The sequence below is a fragment of the Sapajus apella genome, unplaced genomic scaffold (genome assembly GCF_009761245.1).
Source record: "Sapajus apella isolate SASKATOON/1434 unplaced genomic scaffold, GSC_monkey_1.0 scaffold53, whole genome shotgun sequence".
NCBI classification, from domain to species: domain Eukaryota; kingdom Metazoa; phylum Chordata; class Mammalia; order Primates; family Cebidae; genus Sapajus; species Sapajus apella.
In genome coordinates this window covers 8,865,522-8,892,889 of record NW_022436993.1, presented here as the reverse complement: position 1 = coordinate 8,892,889, position 27,368 = coordinate 8,865,522, and the positions used below count along the sequence as shown (strand labels likewise).

The 27,368-nt window shown below is 35.7% G+C and overlaps 1 protein-coding gene across 1 annotated transcript in view; it reads left to right on the top strand.

The window, feature by feature from the left end:
• MALRD1 (MAM and LDL receptor class A domain containing 1) overlaps positions 1 to 27,368 on the top strand; it is a 576,163-nt gene that overhangs the window by 189,665 nt on the left and 359,130 nt on the right. The window contains exons 21-22 of the mRNA XM_032244079.1: positions 8,060 to 8,236; positions 11,369 to 11,531. Of these exons, the coding sequence (XP_032099970.1) occupies positions 8,060 to 8,236; positions 11,369 to 11,531 (340 nt within the window). The remainder of the gene's footprint in view (positions 1 to 8,059; positions 8,237 to 11,368; positions 11,532 to 27,368) is intronic.

Here is a 27,368-nt window from a genome sequence, read left to right as displayed (position 1 = left end):
CAAAATACCTGTTTCATTTGCTTGATTATCAATGTGGGGATGGGTGTAATGAGGGAAGTCTAGTATAAAACAAGTTGGAAAATCTATTATGCCGAAGAGATTATATTAGTGCAGCCTAAAGTTTATTGTATTTGGTTGCAGTGAATTCACAGAGTGAGGAGTTAGATCACTGAGTCCATTCAGAGCCTGAAACATCTATTTATGAACTCTTCCACATAACAGAGGTACAGGTAGTTTGGTTCCCCTGTGGCTCAGGGATGTAAAAGAAGATCAGATCAAACCAGACTAACCTCTACTGCTTAGTGCAAACATCAGTCAAATGCATTTCATCTTTTCAGTTTTTGTTTTATCTGCAAATCATTTAGTGTTCTTTGTTTAAATAGACTTTAAATATATCATTGCTACCAACTTTAGCCTTATTCTAAGCAATTATAGATCAACACAACCCTATAAGCTTTGCAGTGAGCTGAATATTTGCCTCACCCCACAATTCATATACTGAAACCTTAATCCCCAATGAAATGATGTTTGTAAGCGGGGCCTTTGAGAGGTAATTTGGATTAGATTAGGTCATGAGGATGGTGTTCTCATGATGGGATTAGTGTTCTTATAAAAAGAAGAGACAGAACTCTCTTTCTCTGTCTCTTTCTCTTTCCGTATACTGCATAGTCATTTCTAGCATCATCTGAGTTAAGAATGTGATACTTTAGAAAATCGTCTTCTAAGTCTTTGCAAGGCTAAATGAGTTGACCTCATGTCCCTTAGAGGAAAGTGTAAACAATGTGTGAGGACCAGAGAGCCCGTCAAGAATCTTAGATTTTTGTCATGCCTCAGTCACACATGAAGTATTGGCCTGATTATGTTTCTGGATTTTGTTTTACTTCCACATCACAGAATCTATGAAATCAGCTGCAACTTCATCTTCCTAGTTAAAACCACTACCCGTTGCAAAGTTCGGCTCCAGAGGGAGAAACGTTTTTCTAAATTAGCTCTCTTAGTGCTCTTCTCTTTAATGCAAGACGTTGGACGTACTTGGTGTATCAAATTCCCTCATTCTGGTGGAGTAATAAATAAGTAACGAGAATAGGATTAGGAATTATAGACTCTGAGTTTTTCTTTCCTTTTTTTATTGCTTAGAGTAGTTGTCCTTTTACTTTTCACTCTCTGAAGCCATTTTGAGATAAAATGAATTGTTTCTACTTTTCCTCATATGAACTAATCTTTCTCTTTTCCAAGTTATCCAACTCATGTCCAGGATTTCTCTCCAAGGGTTATTTTTTAGTTAAGTTGAAATCAGCACTATAGATGCAGTTCAGACTGCTGTTTTTGCCGAGTGCAGTGGCTCATGCTTGTAATCCCAGCACTTTGGGAAGCAAAGGTGAGTGGATCACTTGGGGTCAGGAGTTCAAAACCAGCCAGGCCAACGTTGTGAAAACCCATCTCTGCCAAAAATACAAAAAATTAGATGGGCATGGTTGTGGGTGCTTGTAATCCCAGCTACTCAGGAGGCTGAGGCACGAGAATCTCTTGAATTGGGAGGCAGAAGTTGCAGTGAGCTGAGACCCTGCCACACTACTTTCCAGCCTGGGTGACAGTGAGACTCTGTCTGACACACACACACACAAACAGACTAGACTGCTGGTTTTAGGAATATGGAAGACCAGATAACCTAAACAATGTAACACTACTTATTCCTAGAAATGCCAAATATACTGATAAATAAAAGGTCATTAAATTTTGTTAAATTTTATGTTGAAGGACACCATACATAAAAGATTTCACAGACTAGGAGAATGTTTTTGTCATACAGATAAATAACAGAGGATTAGAATGAAGCATGTGGAATACAAACCTGTAAGTTAATAAGAAAATAATAATTAATCCAATTGGAAAAAGATTAGGAGATATGGACCATCAGTTATAAGCTAGAGCAAAATACTAAGTGGCCCCTTAAAAATATGTGTTTTAAAATATTTTATTTTAAAAAATTTTATTATTTATTATAAGTTCTGGGATACATGTGCAGAATGTGTAGGTTTGTTACATAGCTATACATGTGCTATGGTGATTTGCTGCACTCATCAACCCCTCATCTAGTATTTAAGCCCTGCATGCATTAGGTAATCGTCCTAATGCTACCCTTGCTCTTGCCCTCCACCCCTCGACAGGCCCCAGTGTGTGATGTTCCCCTCACTGTGTCCATGTATTCTCATTGTTCAACTCCCATTTGTGAATAAGAACATGTAGTTTTTGGTTATCTGTTCCTTTGTTAGTTTGCTGAGAATGATGGTTTCCAGCTTCATGTCCCTGCAAAGGATAAGGACTCATTCTTTTTAATGGCTGCATAGTATTCTATGGTGTATATGTGCCACATTTTCTTTATCCATTCTATCATTGATGGGCATTTGGATTGGTTCCAAGTCTTTGCTATTGTAAATAGTGCTTCAGTAAACATACATGTTTATGTGTCTTTATAGTAGGATGATTTGTAATCCTTTGGGTATATATATACCCAGTAATGGGGTTGCTGGGTCAAATGGTATTTCTGGTTTTAGATCCTTAAGGAATTGCCACATTGTCTTCCACATAGTTAAACTCATTTACACTCCCACCAAAAATATTTCTTAATGTAAAAATTACATAATTTTTACAATCTCAATAATTTCCATGATTAGGAAAATACATATTAAAATGCCAAGTGCCAGCGGGGATGTGGAGCAACAAGAATTCGCATTCATTGCTGGTAGAAATACCAAATAATGTAGCCACTTTTAAAAAGGTTTGACATTTTCTTCTAAAATTAAACATTGCTTTACCATGTGATCCAGCCACCACGTGCTTTGGTATTTACCCCTATGAGTATATTCACACAAAAACCTGCATATAGATAGATGTTTATAGGAGCTTTATTCACAATTGCTAAAACTTGGAAGCAACCAAGATGTCCTTTAGGAGACAAGTGAGTGATAAACTGGATCATTTCCAGAGAATGGAATATTATTCAGTGCTAAGTAAATGAACTATCATGCTGAGATATGAAGGAAATTTACCTGTGTATTACTAAGCGAAAGAAGCCAATAAGAAAAGGCTACACACCCTATGATTCTGACAATATGACATTCTGGAAAAAAGAAAAACTATGGAGATAGTAAAAACATTAGTGTTTGCCATTGTTTAGGGGAGAGAGTAGGATGAATAGATGGAGGATTTCTACAGCAGTGAAACTCTTCTGCCTGATACTATAATTGCTGATCTAAGTGCTGACAGGAATAGGGTATCAGATTTGGGGTTGCTGAGAACAAAAAGATGTGCCAATATCCAACAAGCATATGAAAAGATGCTCAACATGGCCAGTTAAGGAAAATGCAAATCAAAACCACAGTAAGACATCATGTCATACCCATTAGAATGGCCATTTTCTAAATAATAGAAAAATAGCATTAGTGAGAATGCAGAGAAATCAAAACTCTTGCGCATTCTTGGTGGGACTGTAAAGTGGTTCAGCCATTATGGAAAGCATTCCTCAAAAAATTAAAAATAGAATTACCCTATGATGTAGCAATCCTATTTCCAGATGTATATCCAAAATAATTCAAAGCAGGATCTTGAGATATTTGACTACCTTTGTTCTTTGCTATATTATTCACAGTAGCTAAGAGGTGGAAGAACCCAAATGTCTATTAACAGATGAATGGATAAGGAAAATGTGGTATATAAATACAATGGAAATATCATGCAGCCGTAAGGAGGAAGGAAATCCCATCGCATGCTGTAATAACCTAGCTTGTGCTAGCCTGACTGACTCCATCTTAGCTGTGAGCCTGACATGCTCCATCTTAGCTTCTCCCTCCCTGCCTTGGCCCCCTCGGTTGCATTACTGGGTCACGCTGCAGTCAAAGCATTGAACTGTTGAGTGGTTCCTACTGTTCACAGTACCTGTAACCATTGTAACTATCTGGCTTGGCAAATCTACCTGCTTTTGTGAATACCCTCCTGGGTAATTGATTGTATGGAAAGATTTTGTGCTAGAGTGAAAGAACATGACATCCTGCTATAATTAAACACGAACTCTCATTGAAACTTTGACAAAATATGTCCCTTTCCAGATGACATTTTTGATATAGGATATACAAATAAAAAGTTTACATACATCTTCTAATGTATTTTAATTATATATTTTCAGTAAAATTATGTAAGTAAATTATGCCCTGAAATGTCACAGCAAATTAGTGATCAAATTAGAAGATTTATTTATTTATTTGTTTATTTATTTGAGATGAAGTCTTGCTCTGTCACCTGGCTGGAGTGTAGTGGCATGATCGTGGCTCACTGCAACCTTAGCCTCCCGGGATCAAAATAATTCTCCTGCCTCAGCCTCACGAGTAGGTGAGGCTCCAGGCACACCACCACACCCAGCTAGTTTTTGTATTTTTAGCATAGATGGGGTTTTACCATGTTGGTGAGGCTGGTCTTGATCTCTTGACTTTGTGATCCACCCACTGTGGCTTCCCAAAGTGCTGGGATTACAGGCATGAACCACCATACCTGGCCATTAGAAGATTATTTTTAAGACCTTGTATTTAAACATTTTGAAAGGGTGATTTTCAAAGAAATTTCTTCCATATATTCGATTGAGACATATAAAATATCCATCAACCTGGCCATTGAATGTTTTGCAGTTCTCAGCAAATTCTCTCATAGTGATTTTTATAATCTCCTGATAGCTTTATTTGGAAAATAATTTTTCTCCAAGGTAAGTGAATTTTTCTTTCTGATTCAAACTCTGTCCTTCAAGATCTTCAAAATCATCAGCTTTCGAAAATGATAGATTCTCTTTTAAATTTTTTTGAAATTTTACTATAACATTGGATGCATCAGATTTCTATGGAAGGTAATAACGTTCACCCCTAATTGGGTTCTTACTTTTGTTCAATGACTTAGATTTGAGTATATCCAACTGGATATAGGATAAAGTTTCCAGCCTGCTAGGATCTGCTTTTTTTGTATTGTCTTTCTGTTTTAGGATAGAAAATATTTCTTTTTTACATTTATTTTATTTTGATTGTTTTTTGTTTTTAGTTTGGGATGAGGGATGTGGAGGTGGGGGTCTTGCTCTGTCACCCAGACTGGAGTGTAGTGGTGTGATGTTGGCTCACTGCAGCCTCACCCTCCCAGCTCAAGTGATCCCGCCACCTCAGCTTCCCATATGGCTGGGGCTACAGGTGCAGGCCACTATGCACAGCTAATTCTTGTATTTTTTGTTTTTGTAGAGGTGAGGTTTCGCCATATTGCCCAGGCTTGTCTCAAAATCCTGAGCTCAAGTGATCCACCTGCCTTAGCGTCTCAAAGTGATGGGATTACAGGCGTGAGCCAGCATGCCTGGGGAGAAAATATTTCTTATCCCTAAAAACTGACTCCTTCTCTTCTATATCCTCTACATCTAATCTTGGGGAAGAGCATGCTCATTTACTTAACAATCCGTTAATCATTTCATACTCACCCCTATGGGATCAGAATACTATTTCATTTCCTTGGTCTTAGCCTTTCATGTAGACTGAGCTCTATCTGGTAGCCTCACATTCTTGATCTCTCTTTGTCTTCTTATTCATTCCTTCCTAGAGGAAGGAAGAGCAACAATGGATTAGTGAGTTTTCAAGAAGAACCTGAGTATGCTTACCTGGTCCCTCACCTCCTCTTTACTTTTTAGCGTTAACTTGCTAAGAAAATGGGAAATCTGGCCAATTCTTCCTTGCTATAGTTTTGCACAGGGAAGCCTGGAAGGCATAGGTTATAACAGGGAGTCTTATTTTTGGGTTTCGAATTTTAGAAGACCACTTGTCTACAGATACAGGCAGTCTTCTTCAGGATTAGTTACATCAATACAAAGTTGATATTTTGATCTACTGTCTAAATCTTAGTTCTTAATTGTCTCAACACTTGAGCTAAGAAATAAAGTACTAGTTATTGGACTTTCCCCAAATTCCCAACAGCATGCAAATCCCCAGTCCTCCAGACACTGGATGTTCAGTATTGCTCAGATCTTTGCTCTTTCCTGTAAACCATCTCTGCTTTGGTTTATAGTTGCCTGGATTAAAGAAAGTGCTTAACTATTCTTTTTTTCTAGAGCAACCTACAATTCATACTTCACACTGATGTCAAAAAATATATCTTGAAGTAGAAATTTCATATCTTGGTATTTCTCTACATTTTTGTGTGTTTATTTCAGACTCCTGAGTTGATTTCACCTGGCTCTTTGTGGTAACTATCTACACTCCAGTTCCATATCTAATGACTCAATCACTTGCATGCTTATCATATTGCGAGATATTCTCATGCCAAACTCTCATAGTATTTAAAATAAAAAAAGTTTAATATATTTCCATGCATTCACACAAGTTTTTTTTTCCTCAATGCCCATAAAGACCTTGTATTCTTTTTCACCTAGCCAGATGAGCTCATCATCCTTTGAAAGTCAGTTTAAACATCAGCTTGCCAAGATATCTTCTTTGACTCCCATCTGATATATGGTTTTCCTCTGTTTTCTTTCAGTAAGCTGTAAAATCTTCCATTTATTTTATTTATCCATCCATCCATCCATCCATCCATCCATCCATCCATTTATTCACTTGTCATTGTTAGCATACCTACCATATACCATGGTCTTTGAATTGTGCTAGGGAGGCAGGAGTGAAAGATGCTGTTCTTGTTCCATGGAGTTATAGCTCTACCATAAATTTATCACAAATAACTGTAATGAAAGATATATCTGCCCACCTTGTTCACTAGACTGTAAACTATTTAATGGCAGAGATGGCATATTTGGCTTGTGTTCTGTGCAGGAAACATGTGAGGGGAGAAGAAAAGGCACACACAGAATGCCTTGAAGGATAAACAAGGTTTATCTCATGTGAATGGCAATATAGATATAATAAGCAAATGATATAATAAGCAAATTAATATAATAGGGAAATTGGTATAAGAAGCAAATGATACAGTAAACACATTGCAATGGGAAGAGGGGAAGGGAAAAGAGATATATATATTTACATTCAACAGACTATGGAGGATTCACCACCAAACTGGGAAGCAGCAGCCTGGGCTCCAGAGTTGGCCATTTGTCCATGCACAGATGAGGAGAGGTCTCATGGAGCTTCAGTGCAGTCTGGGACCCTAGCTCTTTTTGTAACGAGTTGTTTGGCATGAGGTCCAGTCACAAGGGCCCTTCATGACTGGACTCAAGGAATGCAAAAGGGTCAACCTGGTTTTGCGATTGTCTTTTGGTTCTCAATAACCAACATCTAGATTGCTCTGAAACAACAGTGGATGAACACCTCAAGTGGCTCAGACAACCCATTCCGGGATTTGGTGACCATTGTTTGTGTCTATTTTCAGTTGAGTTCAAATTTGCTATTTAACTTTTCTTCTGTAGACTGGATTCTCTGCATCTACCATGTACATGGCACAGATATGTTATCAATACAAGTTTATTGAATACTAATAAATCAGTCAACATCTATAAATGTCTTCCATCCTCAGTAATTTTAGAATTTGTAATCTTGTTCCAAATTTCTAGATGAAAATTTCTGGTTTGACTGTTTCCTGAAAGCTTGAATTTTAAATATGTGAAAATATGTGAAACAAAGATGAGGAGATGTTAGATTTATTGTAGCAGTGGAAGAACAAAGGTTATTTACCTAGTAGATTAGAAAGTTATTTAGATCTTTACAGTGGCTCTTAATTCCAGAATCTGAAACTCCCTTGGTTCCTACTGATTCTGTAAGCCCTGGCCTTGGGCCTCCCATTTATTTGGTCATTTGGTCAGCTCTGAATAGCCTTTTCAGTAATTTGCATCTGTACCTTCATCATTTTTTATGATCAAAGATACTTATTTATTATTACTAAAACAAAGAAATTCAATTTTATTTTCCAGATTAGCAAATACTATCAAGTGTTCTGTATGTTGTTAATTGTGAGGCATATTTAGAAAGCTTCATTGTGTAAAATCTTTAAAGAAGTAGAAAACCTGCTAAATGATGCCCGTATATTATTTCTTATCAAGGTAATTTGCCAGTGGACCTCCCAACTCCACCAGAAACTTCAGTTCCTGTAACATTACCTCCACACAACTGCACAGACGATGAATTTGTCTGCAGGTCTGACGGTCACTGCATTGAAAAAATGCAGAAGTGTGATTTTAAATATGACTGCCCTGACAAATCAGATGAAGCATCCTGTGGTAGGTGGATTCTTAAATTTTATTTAAATATTACTACAAAATAGATAAGAAAATACAAGTGTAATCTCTATGTAAGCACAGCCTAGTATCATAGTTAGATATATTCAACATGAGTTAGAGCAACTTCTTAATGTAACAGTTTCTCATACAGAAAATTGTAATAGAAGAGTCAGAATGCATTTTCTACCAGGCCCAATAACAGGTAAGTGTCTTTAGATTAATGTTTTGGATTCAAAACTATCATTTTCCCAAACTTTACTTGACTCTGGGAGTAGCATTTAGTAGCTCTCTCCATCCATTCCCTTTGATCTCTACTCTTCACAAAATAGGAAATGTTTAGGGAGGAAGCTGTATAGTACTGTCAAATTAATTAATTCATTCAAATTTTGCCATTGCCAAAATGCAGATATAACATTAGTACTATTAAAATATGCAGAGTTCATGAGAAAAATCTATGTTAATGCAAATGGGACCTTTATCCCTTGTGTCCTGGTTTTCACCTGCCAATTCAATGGTACCTCCTGATTCAATGACTTTTCTTAAACTGATGAAAGGCAAGTTATTTAACTTAAAAGTGGACTTCTCAGTCAAAGATACAATCTGAGAGGAGAAAAATTAATCTGTGTCTGAATGAGCAAAGCACAAGATCAGAAGGGGTAAATACTTTGTAATATTCCTTTCCCTCCCTGCTCTTTATGGAGTAGCCTGTGAATTGACTGTACCATCATATTTCTCAACTGTCTTGATAATATGAAGGGCTCAGACAGACAGATAACTCAGAGAGGATAGTGAAACTCTTGTTTTATGTCAACCTTGTGAAGAAATTCTACAATTTAAGAAATCCATTGAAGTTCATATTTATTCTTTTAACCCAGAAAAAAAAATGGTTTCTTAATGTACAAATATACCACTAATTAACTATGTAATCTAGACTTAAAAAACTCTTAAAATCAAAGATGACTCACTTCATGCATAAGATGAGACAGTAATTAACTCAGGCTAGCCAGGGATTTATATCATGCATCACAGATGGAAAATAATACAATGGAAGGTGTGGTGATCTTCAGACTTGGTCGTGGGAAGGCATTTGAATCCCCTTATGATCTTATATAAGTTGTAGTGTTTGTAAGCGTTTACATAAAACCTAATTAATGACACATAATGAATATCTTTAGGGAATACTGAATTTCCTCTAAGTTCAACTTTGTCATTTTAGTAACGTCATTTATGATTAGATGGGAAGTTTTGATAAATTATTTAAATATCCTGAATGAATGTATACTATTAAGTTATTTTTAATCAGAGTTTTTCCAATTTTTGAGAAAATATAAATGAATCATTATCATTTTATTTATGAACAAACTGAGAGCTTGTCTCCTTCACCCTTTAGTAAGATAAAATATGATAAATCTGCTTGTAAACTCTACAGGTTTTCTAATTGATTTTTAAAATTTTGATAAAAACCCATGACATGGCCACATGCAGTGGCTCATGCCTGTAATCCCAGCACTTTGGGAGGCGAAGGTGGGCATATCACTTGAGTCCAGGAGTTTGATACCAGCCTGGCCAACATGGGGAAACCCCTTTTCTACCAAAAAAAAAAAAAATACACAAAAATTAGCCAGATGTGTCTGTAATCCCAGCTCCTTAGGAGTCTGAGACAGGAGAATTGCTTGAGTCTGGGAGTGGAAGCTCAGATCGTGCCACTGCACTCTGGCCTAGGTGACAGAGTAAAACACTGTCTCAAAAAATGAAATGATAACACATAGCATGAGATCTACCCTGTTAACAAAATGTTGAGTGTACAATACATCACGTAGTACAGTGTTGTACATCAGATCTCTAGAACCGATTAATCTTGTTTGACTGACACTGCATATTTTCCAGTAGTTCTTTTAAAAGTCTATAATCTATATCTTTCAAATGATATCAAAAACAGAGATATATTAGATCCTAATTCCCTTCACAAGATAAACAGTTATATAATCTATATTTATGTCAGCGATTAACTAATATACCTGAAGTTATGATTAAAAACACTTTTTTAGGCCTGGCACTGTGACTCATGCCTGTAATCCCAGCGCTTTGAGAGGCCAAGGTAGGCAGATCACCTGAGGTCAGGAGTTCAAGACCAGCCTGGCCAACCTGGTGAAACCCCGTCTCTACTAAAAATACAAAAAATTAGCTGGGTGTGGTGGCGGGTGCCTGAATTCTAGTTACTCAGGAGGCTGAGACAGGGGCATTTCTTGAATCTGGGAGTCGGAGGTTGCAGTGAGCTGAGACCATGCCACTGCACTCCAGCCTGGGCTACAAGAACTAGACTCCATCTCAAAAAAAAAAAAAATTGTATGTTTTCTTTTCAGATTTTATATTAACTCATATACCCAAGTTTCTAAATGGTCATAGTGGTATGCTACCACTTTTAATGGCATTTGAAAGCTAGAGTGCACACCAGGCTTTCTATAGTATACACGAGAACTTCATTGAATTGAATATTTCTTTCTTATTCAGCAGTGGAAGATTTTAGACAGACATATGAACGCATTCAGAGAGAGAATTCAGATAACAGTTTTATACATAGCCTGTACATTTTAAAAAATCACTGGACCTGTAATTTCCTGTGATATTAGAATAAAATTATTACAATAATCTATAAAACTTTCTAGGAGACAGGTCCAATATAAAAGTTATTGGAAATCTCATTGCTTAAACTGTAGTTGGGAATTTGCAACAACACCTTCAGAGACTGGGAAAAGGAGAACAGACTGGTCAGAACTTGGAGATCACACAAGCAGTGTAATTGTGAAATTCAAAGAAACTGGCAGTGTTTAATGGAGATGCTTAAATTGTTGCTTTAGAAGCTAATTAAAATCTCATCTCTTCATGAAACCAGATTATTAGTATATGCATTTTTCCTATATTTTCTTTCTGTAAACATTGGACTAGAATAAACTTAGATTTCTTTGAAACTCTTCCAGTGATTTTACAAACCATTTGCCTAATTATTTCAATAATATTTAAAAGTTACATTATAATTAAATAAAAACAAGAGGGAGAAAGTACTGATTAAGATTGTGAAGATAGTAACTGCCACTTATTAGCTCCCCTTTTCTTTGTTCTACCCTGTCCAAGTTATGGAAGTTTGCAGCTTTGAGAAAGGAAGCCTGTGTAAATGGTATCAACCAATCGCAATACATTTACTTCAAGATTCAAACACATTCAGGTGGGGACTTGGGAATGGGATTAGCATTCATCATGGGGAAGAAAACCACAGGCCATCGGTGGATCATACAAAGTAAGTGACCTCGTATTTTGAACATGTCTTTTGGGACATATGTATTAAGTGCCTTCCAAATTTCTGCCCCCACCACCTTATCCTAGGCCAATGCTATCGTAAAGACAAATGTTAAGTTGAAAAGGCTGAGTGTTTTCTTTCATACAAAGTGGAAAGAGTGTCAATTAAAAAAGCAGCAAATGCTCTCATGAATCTCATAGAAGCCAGAGTATGAATAAATGAACAGCATAATTTAATATTATCACTCTTTTAAAAGCCCTGTTAAGATGTTTTAAAAATGATATATGCATTTCCTCCTTCCCAAACCTCTCTTCTCCTTCTTCTCTTTTCCATCTCCTCCACCTCCTCCTCCCATTTCATCTTCTTCAGCCTCCCTTTCTTCCCCCTCTCCTTTCCTTCTTTCTGCTTTTTCTCACTCTGATGTGTGTTTGTTATACATGTATGAACACAGGTGAATGTGCAGATTTTCAACATCGATGAAAAGATTTTTCCACTTTTCATAAATCATGACATTAAATATTCATCATTATTTGCATTTCACTGTAAGTGCTTTCAACAATTTACTAATCTGTTCTCAACTAGTGGATTTTCCAGTGAATTTCATGTTATCCCAATGTTATAAAATTACTTCAAAGAAGAAGTATAGTGGCTACTGTGTGAGAATACTTTCGTAGGCACTAGAAATAAAGGAGTGACTGAAACAGATGATCCTTGCTCTCATTAGGGAGACAGGCAGTAAGACAATGAATAGAAAGTGTTACAGATAGTGTTAACTGCTACACAGCAGAATGGAAACAAGGAAAGGGTTTATTAGTGATGGAGGGATTCCTTCTGAATGGAACCCAAAGGGAAAGGTCCTGAGCCAGGACCATGCCAGCATGGTTGGGGTGGGATGAGAATAGCAAACTACACAACAAATGTTAATTTCTTCTTCATTGTATTGACTATTAAGGCTTTTGTCCATTTTTAATTTTTTTCACTTTTGTGAAATGCATGAATATTTTATAGTGTGGTAAGCATGTTTACGTATTTTATATACCAACTTTTCTGTTGTTTACCACTGTGCCCTTTATGTATCTCATGTAACAACTTAATTTTTATCACAGTGACTGCATGCATCTAGTCTAAAAGCCTCAAAGAGAATCGACAGTCTTATAATGACAAACAGCTGTCATTCCTTCAGTAACATGAGTCCGATTCCCTGGAGTCCAATACCCTACTATGTCCTAAGATCATATAATTACTCCTCTATACTTTTCTCACTTTTATTAGGGACTGATTGTAGGTGTTAGTCCATATTTATAAAAGAATATATAGTCACTTCTTGATTCAAAAGCTTTAGACTTCCTCTGTTGACATCTATTCCTCTCCCTAAATTCCTATTTCTCTCCCTCCCATCATTCCAACTGTGTATATTTATACACAGTTCTGTTTAGGTTTTTAACTTAGCAATATTCTGATTCTTTTTAATTTCTGAGCTAGATATTGCATGACTGTTTACTTTGTTTATGATATTTTTATGTGAAAATTAATAAGCTTCTCACCTTTTATTTTCTGTAGATGTTTCATGAACTTAATGATCTTTTTCCCAATATCAATTGGAATATCAATTTGCATTCCTCAAAACCAAGTAGGGGAAATGATTGATATTTAGTAATGGTGCTAGGATTTTTTATTTTTCATATAAAAATTATATAAATTTAAAAATTGTACCATGTTCTTTTGTGTAACTATGCTCTGTGATGTCGAGGTGAAGACAAAATGCATTTCTCCGAACTTTCTTCCATCATTAAGCGACACGTGACTGTATATAGTTATATAGTTAGCCTGTTTTTATTAGGACTTGTTTATAGTTAGCAGAATGTAAGACATAGGTGGAAGTATTAATTTTACCTTGGAAGAAGGATATTCCTTGCTGTATAACAAGCAGAGAGAAAGAAGGTATTGGTACTGACTCAGATGGATTTATGAATTGAAAAAATTTAAGCAACATGACATACAAAGTAATGATAATTGTACTTTCCAATATTAATGTGCTGATATTTCAAGTATTAAAGTACCCATTTTTCAAGTACTCATCTCCTTTTTTTTAATTTAATTTTTTTTGAGAAGTCTCATTCTGCTACCCAGGCTGGAGTGCAGTGGCTCAATCTCAGCTTACTCCCACCTCTAGTTTTAATTGTTGTGAATACATGGTAGTTGTATATATTTATGGGCTACATAAGGTGTTTTGATACATGCGTGCAATATATAATAATCACATCATGGAGAACGGGGTACCCATCCCCTCAAACATTCATTCTTTGAGTTACAATCCAGTTACTCTGTTTATTTTAAAAGGTACTGTTAAGTTATTATTGATGATGATAACCCTGTTGTGCTATCAAATAGGTCCTGTTCATTCTATTTTTTTGTACCCATTAATTATGCCCCCCCCTCAGCCCCCTGCTACCCTTCCCAGCACAAGTATTCATCCATTTCTGGCTTCTTTTTTGTGTGTCATTTTCTTTACCTTTTCTTTACATTTTTTCTTGTTCATTTGCTCCTCACATTTACATGGTAATAATTAGTAGGAATTTTGTGGCCTCATTTTGTTCTTCATTATCATTTATTTTCATGTCTTCTCTTTTTCTGAGGTTCGGTAACTAGTAACTTTCTCCTGTTTCGTAGACCACAGTTCCATTGAGCGCCCAAGTCCTGTGACATCCCACCTTTCTTCCTCTCATTCTGATAATTCCAGAGAAATGTTATTTCAGACACTCTTATGTTAAAGAATCTTTTAAAAATCTTCATGCCTTTTACATCCATATCCACAGTTAAAACTTCATAATCCCCAAACTCTGTAGTTGCTACTTCAAAGAAAACTAGTGGTATCTCTGCTGCTCTGTCTGGGACCTCCTTCTGTAGATGGGCCTTATACCCAAGAGATTCGTAATATCTTTAGCATCCAATTATTTTCTTTAGTCTGATTTTCCTCCCTCCCTGCTTTTGGAACTCTCTTTTGTCACCGTTTCTGTTGTATTAAGATGGTGCCAGCTTTTTATATAATATTTTGTTTTGAGTTTTTAAAAATTTTTCATTTAAAAAATTTTATTTTTTCCCTTGGGCTACTTCTCATTCACCAAAAAAAAAAAAAAAGGGGGCAGAAAAAAGCCAAGGACACTTACAGAAAGTTTTTGTGGCTGATGTCAATAATTGGCATCTCATGAATAAGCTATATGTCCATTAAGAAAAAGTAGACTAGAATTTCACACATAAGTGATAAAGGTGGAAGTAGCAATGTGTCAAAGTACTATAAGGCAGTAATTTGTTTGTATTTCCTCCCACCCTACCACTTCCAATAGACTGAAAATTTCCTGAGGAATCCCAGGAGCTGTGATTTCCCAATTTGTTGTGTTATTTTCCGGTGTCTGGTGCATAATAGGGCTCAATAATTATTTGTTGAGTAAGTTGGTTGCTAATTAGCATCAAATATTTGGTGTTTTTGTTATAGGCTGCAGAACACAAAATTAAATTTTAAATAGAAATTCTTAATAGTCATATAATATTTAACATATGGACTGTACGTGACAGTAAATCATGGAGAAGAGAACAGCCCCTAAATTTATATGTTCTCTCATTTTCCTCTTCTTTTCTCTCGGGTCTTTCCTCAGCCTAGGAAGGCTTGGTATTTTTTCTTTTATTAAAAAATTAGTTCTTATTGCATCAGATATCCTATGTATAGCTTATAGTAAGATTCTAAGCTCAGTTTTTCAAATTTTGTTGTTTATATTTGAAGGGTAACTTTTCTAATTTTAAAGTGCCTTTTCTCTCTCAGGCGTCTTGTTATGGAAATTTAAAGCCAGGTTCTTAAGGATGTTGTTTTGGAAATACTCTCAAAATTAGTTTTAAAAATTGAAAGGCTTTGTGTCAGTTCTTTGTTCTTTCTTGCTCTGATCCCAGCTCTCTTGGAGACAAAGATTGCTTCTGGTTCAGTAAAGTAGGGATTATTTATAAGCAAGTATAAGAGAAAAAAAACCCATAATAATATATTTGAAAATACTCTCTTGCTTTATACACTTAACGAAGCAATAAAAAATCTAGAAAAGCCACAGTAGGGTACAGATATGTAGGGAAATTTTAATTGTGTGGTTGAGTCTTAGGGAAGGTCTTAAAATGCATATGTTTATCATGAAAATGACATGACTACTTGATATTCTACTTTTTTTTGCATCCACAATTTAATGGACTATCCTTGGCACTTCTGACATGAACTCTATAGTATAAAGTTAAGATTGCATCTTTATTTTCTGTTTGTTTGTGGGGGAGTAACACCTTTCCGTGCAGCAAGTTTATTTTTACATGAATTAGAAGAAGGCATCTCTTCTTATAGACATAGGCATTTTCAGCACAGAGTTCAGTGAGTGGATTCTCCCTTTATCCTGCTCAGCAGGGCTCAACTGAGGTCACCCGGTGTGATTTTTCTAGGATTGTAATCAACGTATATGGTAATATTGCTCTCAACTATAATGCAATGGAAAGATAAAGTAAAAATTCATTCAATGTCCATATCATCAATTGTAATTTACATGTTTTCTTTTTTTTTTTTTTTTTTGAGATTGGGGTTGAATTAGGTTTCTATTTTCTTTAAATTACGTAGGGAAGGAGAATATTTAGTAGAAAAGTATTTTTCTTAGGGTTTTGAGGAAAGAACTATAATCTAGTATTTTTAAAAAAGCATAAGCAGAAGCAAAATGAGTTTGTACCCATTCGTGCTCTAACAACTATCGAGGCAGTTGACAAAATCATGAGTCCCTCCCAGCTGAGAAATTTTTTAAAAATTATTATTTGTTTATTTAATCAAGACACTTGGGTCACCTAGAATCTGAGCCTTATAGTTCACATTTAAATCTGCTTAGAATACTTTATACTTGGAAGGCTTGTGTAATGATTCCTCTCAGTTTGTAATTTTATATGATCTCAGAATTCTGTACTCTGACCTATACAATTAGTTTAATTGGTCAAATCTCTTAGCCCAGGCAGTGTTTCTGGAGAATGTAAACTGGCTCATAGCCAATAACCATAAAATTTATGATCATTTTTATCTCATAAGAAAAGCCTTTATTTGACCCAATTTATTCATTTTTATTGCTGGAAGCCAAAGAGAGCAAAGTTTTAATTCCTTGGTCCTCAAATACATTTTATTTCACTAAATGCCAGTCTATTGGCTAAATAATGTTTAATATTAAGATTTTTTTAGGAGTATAAAATTATCTCCTCAAGATAAAGTTCTTCACACTTCATGTGAAATGATGTCTAGTAGAATACCTATGTGTATACTAGGTCGATGGTTTCTAATTATGCTCATAGAACTCTTGGGGGAAATTCTCAAAATGAAGATAAAGGATCACTGGAAGTTCATATATAAATTTGCTTATACATTTTTAAATGCAGATTCTAAATCCTTGGATCAAAATTCCTGAAAATGAGGCCAGGTACAGCCGCTCACACCTGTAATCCCATTGAGTGGGGAAAGTTGGGTGGATCACTTAAGCCCAGTAAATTGAGGTGGTAGTACGCTATGATGATGCCATTGTACTCCAGCCTGGGTGACAGAGTGCCACTTTATCTCTAAAAAAGAAAAAAAAATCAAGGTATAGAGTTGGGAATTTGTATTTTTAGTATATTTCCTAGGCGATTCTAGAATCTCATGGTTAGGGGCTTTCGAGGCAAGAAGTTGGGAACGTATTGCTGAAAGAAAAAGGGGCTTTCTCACCTAATTCCAGTTTTGATCAGAGAAGATTCATTTTTCTCTAAATCTAATAACTAATTTTTTAAAAGACAAGGTGTTTCAGAAGAAAGAAAAATTGCTCTAAGGTCCTTCCATTTAAAAAGGAAAATAAAATTTGTGGGCTGGGTAAGGTGGTTCATGCCTGTAATCCCAGCATTTTGGGAGGCTGAGGCGGATGAATCACCTGATGTCCAGAGTTCAAGACCATCCTGGCCAACTTGGTGCAACCCTGACTCTACTAAAAATGCAAAAAATTAGTCAGATGTAATCCCAGCTACTCAGGAGGCTGAGTCAGGAGAATAGCTAGAACCTGGGAGGCAGAGGTTCTAGTGAGCCGAGATGGTGCCACTGCACTCCAGCCTGGGTGGCAGAGTTAGACTGTCAGAAAAATAAAACATACCCAGTAATGGGATTGCTGGAATTTATAAAATAAAATAATCGAGTTTGTGTGTCATAAAGGAACTATTATAACTGTAAAATAATTTTGAGGGAAAACTCTACTCTGAGTCAGCCTTAAAAACGTGTCATTTCAAGGTACTCTTTGGCTTGCTTCATTTGTTGTACAATACACAACGTTTTTTCTCAATCGTTTTTGCATACATGATCAGTGATCTCTTCTGTCTAATGAAAATGACCTTTGTCTTTCTGTTGGATCAAAACAAAAACTTAGGTACCAATCTCATGATTACCTGGAGGTGATGGATATTTTTAAATGTTGTGGATTTCCTTAAAATATTAGGACTTGCTTACAGGTGGTCAAGAAAGTATTTGTTTAAATATGCACAATCTTGAAAAGTAGAAGTACCCAGATTTTCTTTTAAAATATCGTAACACTGATCATTATCTTTCAGTTAGAAATGAGTTATGGCCCCCACTGCTGCTCATGCACCTACATTCCTATCTATATTATACATTTGTGCAGACTTGATGTCATAATAAACAAAAAGCCACATAAATAATGCAAACTATGTCCGTATGACATTAACCCTGTGTATCCTTCTGTATCTAGTGCTGGGTATGAATGTGAATAAAAGCTTCAGTAAAGAGAAAATATTATGTTTTTTTTCTGTAATGATAATAATTTTTGAAGCTTTAGTCCCGTAGACTGTAAATACCAGAATTATTGCATTCTCTGGTAAGAAGATAAGCCAATATTTTTTAAGCCAGGTTAGAAAATAATGGTTGAGTACCAGTCCTTAGAAACAGACTGCAATAAAAAGTGGTGCAAACAACTGAAATTTAAATTAACTGTAGTCATTTTCTTTTTCTTTGCTTTTTTTTTTTTTTTTTTTTTTTTTTTTTTTTTTTTTTTTTTTTTTTTGGCCAAGACACCAAGAGCAAGTGTGTAGTTATTTTGTTTTAACTGTTTTGATACTTGTTGTCAAGTAGCATTCTGGCAGTACTGCCATAAGACTGAACATAAAGCATAATTATTCCTCTAAACCTGCAAAACAATGCCCTTATTTTAGACTGTCCTTGAGGTAAGGACCTGTTATTTGCATTTTCATATACATCAGTAATTTGTTGTGCCTAAGCAAATTAAACCACTTTAATTTTGATTTTATTCAGAGGTATTTTAGATGGATAATCTTTTTAAATTAACTCAAAAGAAATGAGATCATGTCTTTTGTGGGAACATGGATGGAGCTGAAAGCCATCATATTTAGCAAATGTAATGCAGGAACAGAAAACCAAATAGCACGTGTTCTCACTTATAAGTGAGAACTGAATGATAAGAACTCTTGGACACAAAGAGGGCAAAAACAGACAGTGTGACCTACTTGAGGGTAGAGGGTGGGAGGAGGAAGAGAATCAGAAAAAAAATAACTTGGGTATCAGAGTTACTACCTGGGTGATGAAATTATCTGTACAACAAACCCCATGACATGAGTTTTACCTATGTGACAAACCTGCACACATACCCCTGAACCTAAATGTTTTAAAAAAATTAACTGCGTTCACTTGACGTACATGAGATTTAAGAAAAATTTATGCTGAAAATATGCAAATCATATCTAAAATGACATAGAGAGAGTGGTTAGGCAGCATACTTGCTATACAAAGTAAAGGTTTAAGGAGATAGTCATAAAAATATATATAAGTTTATGTTACCAAAACTCACAGAATTTTTGACCATTTAATAATAAAACAATTTTTATATCATGGTTACAATTACACTCAAAAATTAAAAATTCATTTTCATGATATAATCTTAAAATATGCTTTTTCTTTAACCACATTATAAAGAAATCATTGTACTTACATTCTAACTCCTATGAAGGATTCTTGTAATTGCCCCCAAAATTTTAGGAAAAACATTTTCTTGAAACCAAGTAAAGGTAAATTAGACTTAATTCCCTATAATGAGCCAAGAACTTGAAAAAAATGAATGTGCCATATGAAATATGAATCATTTTTATGACATCGGTATGATCTTGTGACATAGTGATTTATGCAGACATATCAATTACTCAAACATCTTTTTGCTTAAAAGATTCGTGCATTGCATTGTCTAGGCATACCATTTATCCTTAGCATCAGGCATGTATTTCCTGAACCCCTACTCTGTGAGAACAGAAAACTTTAGGCATGGAACCATATATATAAGTAAATGTGTAAAACTCAGTAGAAAGTGTTACTTACTGAAAGAGTGGTCCACTCAGGTAACCACCTGTCTGTCAGGTCTTTGTGCTTGGTTGTATGTCTGTCTTTAATGATACCCAAACCATTCTGTATCTTTGGAGTTTGTTGGCTAATACAAGTTAACTAAAATAATACTATGGGTAAAGATCATATGCTGGTAAGAATTTCTTAGCTTTTCTATTGCTACAAAAAAAATTTATTTTAGGAAAATGTTTAGGCATAGATAAGAAAAACAATGACATTAACCATAATCCTACTACCATGATATAATCATTATGCATATATGCATATATATTTTTAATAAATGTGCATTTAATTGACCACACTGTTTTTGACTATGCTTTTAATTTTGTTTGCAATGTATAATCAACTATTTATCAATATTTATAGTGGGCCAGTAGTATTCCATTAAGCGAATTTACCAAAATTCACTAATTAAAGTCATCACTGTTATTAGTTGCTTTTGGTGATAAACAATTTTAATCAGTCTTTATGGAAAAATGTATAGTTTTGCCACATCTCACATCATATACTGAAAGGAAAATAAAACCATACATAGAATTTTGTGTTAACCATTATTCATTATTATTTAAGATGTTAGGTAAGTCTTAATTATTCCTCAGAAATTCACCACTTTTGCAAGCAGTTGATCATGGTGTCTGTTTTTCTATGTGCTTGCCAACACTGAGTATATAAATATTTTTTCATATTTTCTAATTTGACAGGTTAAAATAGTATCCAATTTTATGGATTTTTAAATTTCTTTGGTACTAATGAACCTCACTGTTTTTTATGCCTTGTCCAAGTGTATTTTGCATGTGTGTGTGTTTTCTGTTCGTGCCCTTGGTTTGGTTTGAAGTGTGTAGTGTTCGTTTTTTCATCATTGATTTGTGAGACATTTTAAAGCATCAGTGTGTTTTTTTATCTGTTATGTATGTTGCAAAATTTTTTTTCCAATTTTTTATTGACCTTTTTTTACTGTTTATCATATTTTTTATGTTTTGAAATTCTTAGTTTGTATATAGTTATGCCTGCCAATCTTATTCTTTATGGTTTCTTTTTTATTGTGCCTAGAAAGACATTATCTGCTCCAAGTTTATACACAATTCATCTGTTTTTTCTACTTTAGTAGTTTTGGTGTTTTGCAATTATACCTTTAATTCTTCTGGCAATTTATTTTGTTGACTGTTATGGGAAAAGAATCTCTTTTGTCTTAATTTTTAGCCAGTTGCTTTGATGTATTTTATACATGCTGTCTTCCTTCACTAAGTACCCTTTGCCACTGAGACACCTGTAGTTTAGGTGCTGGACTCTCCGTCTTGATCCCGGAGTTTTTCTGTGGCTAGCGTGTCTTTTTGAGTGTATTGAGTAGCATCAGTCCAAGATAAAGTCCTGCTGTGTGGAGCCAGACATCCACATGATGCTTTTATGTTGCTTGGCCCATCAGACCACGCATGTGCTTGTGATTGCTTACCCAGCAGGAATCCTATGACTAGTAATCTAACCTGCCTCACTAGCCTGCTGCTACATGGGCACCACTCTCTTCTAGGACAATCAATGATACCCATCTTGCGGGATTCTCCCTGTCACAAGTTCAAGGATGAACTCCTTTCAGTATGTGGAAACTGAAGGAACCTGACCTAAGTATTTAGGATTACTTTCAGCCTAAGCCGCCTTTGATGCTTCTCCTACTCTAACTTGGTCCCTTATTTTAGGAGAGCATTCCCAGCCTCTGGGCATCCCATTTGGTTTAGGTTTATATTGTTTGATACCACTATCCAGACTGCTGGACAGACTTGGAAGTAATGACCTTGAACCTCAAATTCCTGCTAAAGTGGATTCTGATTTCTGAACAAGTGGTTTTGCCTGTAGGCGGCAGTGGAGAGCAGGATTTCAGTGCCTGTATTAGTTTCTTGTGGCTGCTGTGACAAATTTTCACAAACCTGATGCTGTTAAACAATAGAATTTTTTTTCCTAGTTCTAGAGGCATAAAGTCTGAAATCAGTTATCCCTGGGATGAAATCAAAGTGTCGGCAGGGCTATGCCTTCCATTCGCTCTAAGGGAGACTGTTTTGTGGCTCTTCCAGCTTGTGGTGGCTGCTAGCATTCCTGGATTGGTGGCTTTGTCATTCTCCTGCCTCCTTGTTCACATTGCCCCTTCCTTTTCTCCCTGCATCAAATGCCCCTCTGCCTCTCTTGTTATCATACTTGTGATTGCATTTAGAGTCTGTCCAGATAATCCAGGATAATGGCCCATCTCAAGACTGTTAACTTTATCACAGTTGAATAGGCTTGCCATATAAGGCAAAATTTATGGGCTGCAAGGATTAGAACTGACAGTTTTGTGGTCTGTGGTTTAGCCTATTATAGTGCCCAAGTTCTGGAATCAGAAAACACAAGGTCTAAATCCCAGATCCAGCATTTATCAGTTGTGTGGACTTAGGTGATGATGTAAACTCTGTGCTTTAGTTTATTCATCAGAAAAATTGACATAAATGTATTTTATGAAATATGACATAAAACATATTTCATATAGTTATTGTCAGTCATAAGTAAGAATATGCAAGCAAAATAAGGATCAAAGTACAAGCCTCATAATACAATGTGAAATGTTGCTTACTATGTTGTGATATAAGATTGAAAAAACATATTGGATCAAATTGCAGAGCCTTAAACACTATGCTAAGAAGATTAATAGAGGCTTTGTTGGGGGTGGCCCTTGAAGAGCCATTGCAGAATTTGTAATATGAATAAGTCAGAAGATAATAGATGTTTATTAAATATTTATTGTGATATTTGTATATAGACAGGTTGGAGAAAGAAAAAGCCTGGAAGTTAGAAAATAAATTGAAATTATTGAACAGGTTTTATTGGCATAAACTAGACAGAAACTGTATTTTTGCAAAGGGAGGGTCCTGCACGTTTGCCCTAGACCACAAGCTCCAGGAAGGTAGAAACAAGGCTCTTTGGTTCACCATTGTAGCCCTAGCACCTAGGAAAGTGCATTCCACCTGTGCTGTATTCTCAAGCACATCAGAACTGCCTGGAGATTTGTTAAAACACAGGAATCTTGGGCTCATCCCAGAGTTTCTGATTTAGTAGGTCTGGGATGCACCTTAAGAATTTACATTTTAAACAAATTCCCAAGCGATGCTGATGCTACTGTTGTGAGAACCTTACTTTGAGGACCACTTATTCAAGATCTGGTTCTTGAAATTGACAGCACATTGGAATTACTTGGAGGCCGTGTTGGAAGATACTGAGACCCAGGCCCTGTTTAATTTAGTGAAATCAGAATCTTGATAGTGGACCTGGTTGTATTTTGCAAAGCATTGCGAAGGTGGGGAGCCAACTCTTGGGAAACAGCTGTCTACACCAGGCAGATAACTTTAAACACAGTTCCAGAGAATATTTCATGCTCCAAAAAATGTTTTTTTCATAACTTTTTCACCTTTATCACCTTTTGGGGTATGCACCCACATGACTGTACTTTTGTTATGCTTTTTCCCCAAATGTAACTAGTTTACATTTCTAGTTTTTATTTGTTTCTTTTTCTGACAGTTTCTTATTTGACAAGTTGATGGTCTGACTTTCCTACCTATCTGTTTTATAAGAGGAGCAAGCAGGCTTTGGCACGATTTTTCCAGTTTAGAAAAATACTGCTGTGTTCATCATTTTGTGGGGAAGTATTTTAGGAACGATTAATTATTCTAAAATAATAAATGGCTAAATCTTAAAATATTATTTGGAGGTTTTATCAACTTTTCCTCAGCACTTAAGTGTTAAAAGGAAATGGATTTAAGGCATATGCTTACTATAAACAACTGCACTATCATTTCAAGGTAAGTTGAGACTAGTTTATGAAGGACACATTTAAATATCTTATTGGCTATTCATGTATTGATTTATTGAATTGATGTATATGAGTATCTGTTAAATAAAATAGTCTGTTGGAAGTCCTTCATTATTCATTTTGAAAATATGATGGAAGTAATTGTTAATTACGTTATACCTGCTGTCTTTGAGGAGACCTTTGTGAGAAAACAGTTTCCAGTCTTTTATGAGTACATGATGTAATTTTACTGACTAATCGGTTTGGTTTTGTGTTTTTATAAGGCTCTCATTATTATTACTAATTATGTTTCCTTGCTCACATTGACTCATAGAAATCTTTAGAACCAAATTTTTGACCTGATGTTAGAAAGTCTGTGAAAGTTCTGTAAAGCCTTTTGTGATCAACTTTTATTCTTTACTCTATTTAGTATCTCAGCTCTTATTTTCTCTTTGTGTTATCTTTATATGTAAGTATATTTATTTGTGTGTGCGTGTATCTTTTAGTTTATTATATTGCACTCTATTGCGTGTATTTTTGTAAATAACATTAAATTTTGAGAACAAGGTTAGTTTTAAGTAAACAATAAAAATTAAATTTTAGAAGTCTAAGCAATATTTATGATCTCATTAGAAATATACGAGTTCTGTGAACTTTCTTTTAATTGAAATAATTATTTACTTATAATTGTTTTCATTTTTATAAAGCAATTCATTTTCTCATTCACTATGAAATAATTAAAAAGAGTTAAAGTTCTATAATCATAAGATTAAAAGAAGGTGCATATATAGATTGGGTTTTCTTTAGGTAACTAAAAAATATTTAGACATTTTATTACTGGCATGACAGTAGAAGTAATGTAGTTTCTGGAATAATAATGTTTAGGGTAAGAATCTAGATCATCATGGCTGTTTTTAGACTTTTCTTTACATAGTTACGCTTTTATAAGAATGTGGTGACTGCACACCCTGCCTCATAAATGTATAAACAATATTTATAGCATTATTTGTGTGCTCTATGAAATATTACTTTGGAAGACATGTTAAGATGCAATTGCATGGCTATTTTGTATACAAGTTATGAGAAATATTTTATGCAAGTAACAGAAGGAGATGCAAAGATCTTTAAATTTAGATTTAAAAAATATCATTTAAAACAATATAAGGATCACAAGATACAGAGTATTCGATGGCAGCTGAGAAGAGAGGTTTCATGTCCACAAAGGAAAAAAAAAAGCATTATGGTTAAGGTAATTTTTGAGTTGGCTTTAAAGCGTTGCACAAAATTTTGTCAAGCAAAGTGATGGCTACACCCAGCATGGGGAAATAATAAATAATTATTTTGTTATTTAAAAACTTAGTATCCAAGAGCAAGGACTTGGAATGTGTCTTCATCCATTTTGTGTTGCTATAAAGGAATACCTGAGACTGAGTAACATATAAAGGAAACAGGTTTATTTAGCTCATGGCATGCAGGCTGTACAAGAAGTGGTGCCCGATCTGCTCAGTTTCTGATGAGGACTTTTGTGCTGCATCAAAACATGGCAGAAAAGGTCAAAGGGGAAATGGGCACGTGGGAAGAAGGGCCAAGCCTCAGAGGCCTCCTTGCTTTATAACCCACTAATCCCTTCCCCACAAGAATCAACCCAGCCTCCCGAGAGTGGGAACTCACTCACTGGTGCTAGAAAAGCACCAAGCCATTCATAAATAATCAGCACCCATGACCCAGATATCTCCTACTAGGCCTCACCCCCAACACTGCCACACTGGAGATCGAATTTCAACATGAGATTTGGTTGAAATTGGACAAAGGGCAAGATTTGCAAGAGAACTGATAGGAAAGACAAGAGGGAAAGGAAAGGAAACAAAGGGGAAGGGAAGGGGAAAAGCAGAAAAGGGGCAAAGGGAAATGGAAATCTCAGGGGAACATGTGTGAGAGAGAGACTATAGGAAATTATTAATGTCAAATAGGTAAAGTCATGATTAAACTGTAAAAGAAGAGGGTGACTAGGGAACCTCGGAGAGTGCTTTTTTTTTTTTTTTTTCGAGTCGGAGTTTCGCTCTGGTTACCCAGGCTGGAGTGCAATGGCGCGATCTCGGCTCACCGCAACCTCCGCCTCCTGGGTTCAGGCAATTCTCCTGCCTCAGCCTCCTGAGTAGCTGGGATTACAGGCATGTACCACCGTGCCCAGCTGATTTTTTGTATTTTTAGTAGAGACGGGGTTTCACCATGTTGACCAGGATGGCCTCGATCTCTTGACCTCGTGATCCACCCGCCTCGGCCTCCCAAAGTGTTGGGATTACAGGCGTGAGCCACCGCGCCCGGCCTGAGAGTGCTTTTTTTAAAAGCATCAGCAGGGCTAGAAAAGAGACAGTGTCTTGACAGAGAGGTACTCAGCACCTCAAGATGCTCAGCAGCATGAGCAAAAGTTAAGAAGAATGCAGAGTTTGGCTCATGGGGGTGAGAGACGTCAAAGCCCAACTTTAGTCATTTCACTAAAAAGATGTTTTGCGAGTAGACATTTTTCTGCCAGGGAGGGAACGTTTATCATCTTAGAGGGAAGATAACGTGATCCAGACCCTCAAATCTTTTGTGTAGGTTTGTGCACAATGTATTGGGGGGAAAAATCAAAACTAGAATCTATACCTGGTGAAAATATTTTCCAAAAATGAAGACAAAGACTTTTCCAGACAAATGAAACCAAGAAAATTTGTCATCAGCAGACTTACACAAAAGAAACTCCTACAAGCAGAAGGAAAATAATCCTAGATAGAAATAAATGCATTATTGAATGAAAAGTCGAGATAAATGTACAAATGAACTTAAATGAATATAGACTATAAAATATTGATAGCTTTATAATATATAATACATTGATTAGGATACACAAATTTAGTAGTATAAAAAGCAGCATAAGAGGGCACTTCACTTGAAAAGTGCCTTGGAAATTCTGGTTATCCATGAAAACTGGCAAAAGTTATCAAATACAAAGTAAAAGGATGGAGAAAGATCTGTCAAGCATATAGGAAACAATAGAGAGCAAGGGGTGCTATTCTTACTTCAGACAAAACAGACTTTGAGCCAACAATGATCAAAAAGGACAAAGACGGGCATTAGATCATGATTAGGGTACAACTCAACAAGAATACTTAACTATCCTAATTATACATGCTAATCATACTGGAGCACCTGGATTCATAAAACAAATTCTTAGAAACCTACAAAGAGACTTGTACACAACATGCATAAATCAATCATTGTGATGTGATTCAGTACATAAACAGAACTAAAATCAAATCCCACATGATTATCTCAATAGATACAGAAAGGCTTTCAATAAAATTCAACATCCTTTGTGTTAAACCCTCAACAAACTAGGCATCGAAGGAACAAACCTCAAAATAACAAGAGCCATCTATGACAGACCCATAGCCAACATTATACCGAGAGGACAAAAGCTGGAAGCATTCTCCCTGAGAACTGGAACAAGACAGGGATGCCCACTGTCATCACTCCTATTCAACACAGCTCTGGAATCTCGGCTAGAGCAATTAGTCAAGAGAAAGAAAGAAAATGCATCTGAATAAGAAGA